Here is a 4291-nt window from a genome sequence, read left to right on the forward strand (position 1 = left end):
CATCATAATCATCATCATTATTGTAGTGTCAGTGTATGTGGTGGTGGTGGGGGGCATAACCATCACCTCCCTCCACATCATCATCATCACTAATGTAACATGAGAGAGAGAGAGAGAGAGAGAGAGAGAGAGAGAGAGAGAGAGAGAGAGAATAGTAGCATTATCATTGTCACCACTGTGTACACAGAGAAAGAGTGAGCCTCACTTTCACAACCATCATCATCACCATCAATACTATCATCATCATCATCATCAATATCATAATCAGCAAAATAATTTTGTTTATTTTCTAATAATAGACAAAAGACTTGGGGGAAGATATGGTTGTTATTTCTACCAAGCCCGACCCTCCATTACAACTACAGAAGCCTTCTTGCCACTCTCCGGTTACCATTCTTCAGACATGGCTACAGAACTACTCCTTAACTTATTTTGACCACCTGGAAATCTAAATCCAGAACATAACAATTCAACCGGCTCCCTTCTTCTCGGAAACACCAAGGGACATCAAATGTAATCCCCCAACACTGCCACCCACACACACAAACCAAAGTACAAGAAATTACTTGAAACACGCAGCAACATTCACAGCACTATTCATAAAGAAATCCAAACTAGCCACAAGAATACAAGACTTGCTCAACATCAGTACCATTCCTTCAGAAACTGTGTCAATTCTATCTCAATCTCACCAGAGATGACCTCATCTTATATTTAGGTAGAATTAATCAAAGACAGGAGTTAATTTAATCAACACTGCTACATATATTCCACACCATATATATTACTGGCCTAAGGCCTTCTACAGTAAATTGAAAACCCTTATCCTCATCATAATGCTTAATTTGAATGATGTTAGGTATGTGTTAGTAACAGACAACATGTGTTATTGTATGATATTAGGTGTGTGTTGGTAGCAGAGGACATATGTTATTGAATGGTGTAAGGTGTGTGTATCGGTAACAAACAACATGTCATTGAATGATGTAAGGAGTGTGTCTCAGTAGCAGACATGTGTCATTGTATGATGTTAAGCATCAGTAACAGATGTGTCCTTGAATGATGTTGGGTGTGTCGGTAGCAGACAACAGGGGTCACTGAAAAATGGTTGGGTATGTACCAGCAACAGATAATGTGTGTGTCATTGAATGATGTTAGATATGTGTTGGTAGCAGATGACATATCACTGAATGATGTAAGGTGTGTGTGTGTGTCAGTAACAGACATGTGTTCTTGACTGACAATAAGTGTATATGTGTGTGTGTCAGTGACAGACATGTCATTAAATGATGTTAGGTGTCTGTCAGTAGCAAACATGTGTCACTGGATGATGTTAAGTTTGTGTGTCAATAGCGGAGAAGAATCTTTGAATGTTGCGAGAATAAAACAAATTCTTTATAAGTATAACATTGAATGGATTATATAAATGTATGTATACACTTCTGTGTATACACAGCATATATAATCTCGCCAGACTGTGCATGATTTCTCAGGAAATTCTTTGGATAACTTTGTGTAACATCATTTTTGTCCTTGGGTAGCAACTGTTATTTCCTATTTGCTTCCCTAGAAAGTATGAAAAATGGCTAATATTTCCTTCAAACTTTGCTTTTGTTACATTTATTCAAACCCCAAAGAATCCCTCTCAATCCCTCTCATGAGCAGCCCACTACTCCAGCTCATGATCAAAGATGCACATATTGTCAGCCACTAAAGGACATGCTCAAGTGATTAAGGTAAGCAACTGGCAAGCAAATCTGTGGTATTGAGCAGAATATTTGCTAAAATGATATTTCTGTTTCAGCAGCTCAGTGTTGAATCAGTTTGAAATGTAATGGAAAATAGGTCAGTTTCAAAACATTGGTGCCCAAGTCACAAAAGCCAAGTTTGAAGGGAATGGTAGTGATTTCCTTTAAATTCTAGATAGAAGCAGATTGGAAATAACACTTACAGACCAAAGACAAAAAAAATTTGTCACACAGTGTAATTAAACAAGGTAGATAACCAATGCTGAATATACAGGTAGCTCCTGATCAACTCATGTTACATTCATTTACAACCATGTTAAATTCACCTGAATAAAGTAGACCTAGCAAACCCACATCAAATAAGAAAAAAAGTTTTAGAAACTTTACATACCTAGTGTGTTGAATTTTCATATTGCTTCCGATCCGTTTCCCTTCAAGACTCTCACTTCGGTCAAATATTGGTACAATCCCATGCTGGAATTACAGACAGAAAATACACTGAAGTTGGCCTGTTTGGAGAAGGCAAGACTATTTATATATGTTGACTGAATGTAAATGTTTGAAAGAATGAATAGATAATGATTTTAGTATGCCTGTATGTATATGTAATGTGTGGGGGAATGTGTACTGCAAGAATGTGTAATGTATGTGAGGAGTGTTATATGTGCAAGAGAACGTGTTGTGTGCGCAAGAGAACGTGTTGTGTGCACAAGAGAATGTGTTGTGTGCGTAAGAGAATGTGTTGTGTGCACAAGAGAACGTGTTGTGTGCACAAGAGAATGTGTAATGTATGCTAGAATGTGCAATGTGTGAGAATGTACAGTGTGCCTGAGAATGTGTTACATGTGTGAGAATGTGCAACATCATTCTATCAATTGTGCTATCATTGTGCTCAAATCATGTATTGATATTCAAAGTATTAAAATGACATGTAACTTTATTTCCATCCACCATTAAAGCACATAACAGAATATCACCATCATTTGCCATCTTAATTCTAACTTCTACTTTTCCATGCTCAGACAAAATCTATCGAAGCAGATTTTCTACAGCCAGATGTCCTTCCTGTCGCTAACCCTCACCTATCTCCAAGTAAGCTTGCATTTCCCCATAACCAGACATTTGTTTTCATAGAAGATTAGAAATAAAGGACACCACTTAAATGATGGTGAAGCTCGCTTACAACTATGCTGTAATGGCAAGGCAAGGGGACATTAACACATATATTCAGATATGCGTGCATATTTAGTGTTCTTCTTCAAGTCCCTAATTATATATATATATATATATATATATAGGCACACACATCAGAAATAATTAAGATTCAGTTGAATTAGGTACTTAGGTTGAGGCACCAAATCAGTCCAGTATTATCCACACACCTTAAAGTAAGGGGAATAAAAGCAAACGGCTGTAATGCACTAATACCTGGACATTCTTGTTACTTATTTGCTTTGATATATATATATATGTATCATGATGATATACGCACACATACACACAGAGGCTTCTTTCAGTCTCTGCCTACGAAATCTACCTATAAACCTTTGGTTGATCCAGGACTATAGTGGAGGACACTTGCCCAAGGTGCCATGCAGTGAGATTGAACCCAAAACCATGTGGTTGGGACACAGACTTCTTATCACACAATCATTTGTAACTCCAGACAATCACAAGCCATACTTCCCTGTATGATTGATCAATGCAGGATAAGTGTGTTAATTGTTCCAACATCTGTTCAGTAATGTCGTAAAGACAATCTGTGGCTGCTTCACTAAAGTAACAGTCAGGGGTATATTACTGGTATATTAATCAGTCATGCCAAGACTAGGATGGTTACGCCCTGCATCCTAGAGGCTATTTTAGAGACTTGAAGACAGTCACTATATGGTTTCACTTTGAAAATGCTTTTTAAAAACAGTTACTGGAATGTCTTGATGCATGTGTGTGTGTGTGTATGTGTGTGTGTGTGTGTGTGATGTGTGAGAGAGAGAGACAGAGAGAGAGACAGAGAGAGAGACAGACACACAAAAAGATAAGACATACTGAAGTAAATCGATTAAGAGAGAAACAGACAGATAAATGGTCCCCTTAAAAGACAGACAGACAGATACATGATCCATCCAGTTATTACATCATTCCTACATGTGTATTTTGCAATATCAGGGTGTGTGTGTGTAAACACACACACACACACATACACAACAACAACATATACCCGTGCACACACAAACATAAATAGACTGACAAAATTTAAACAGTTGTTACATATCAATAAATGGCTGTGGGAAAATACCTCACAGGGCGGGGGAGGAGTGTTCTTACTCAATACAACTATACTGGGTGAGTACATGACGCACACACATACACAATTGTATGTTGTTTTATTTCCATGTTGTTTTACTAAACTACAGAGCATATCTATAAATTTTAGTGAACACAATGTAACACACACACACACACATACACAACAACAACATATACCCGTGCACACACAAACATAAATAGACTGACAAAATTTAAACAGTTGTTACATATCAATA

At 37.4% G+C, this 4291-nt stretch overlaps 1 protein-coding gene across 8 annotated transcripts in view; it reads right to left on the minus strand.

Annotated features, from left to right (window-relative positions):
• LOC106869848 (uncharacterized) overlaps positions 1–4291 on the minus strand; it is a 204614-nt gene that overhangs the window by 87276 nt on the left and 113047 nt on the right. For all 8 annotated transcript variants that reach the window (XM_014915761.2, XM_052975037.1, XM_014915765.2 and 5 more), the window contains one exon: positions 2140–2222. In XM_014915761.2, coding sequence (XP_014771247.1) covers positions 2140–2222 — 83 coding nt within the window. The remainder of the gene's footprint in view (positions 1–2139; positions 2223–4291) is intronic.

This window comes from Octopus bimaculoides, chromosome 20 (genome assembly GCF_001194135.2).
Source record: "Octopus bimaculoides isolate UCB-OBI-ISO-001 chromosome 20, ASM119413v2, whole genome shotgun sequence".
NCBI classification, from domain to species: domain Eukaryota; kingdom Metazoa; phylum Mollusca; class Cephalopoda; order Octopoda; family Octopodidae; genus Octopus; species Octopus bimaculoides.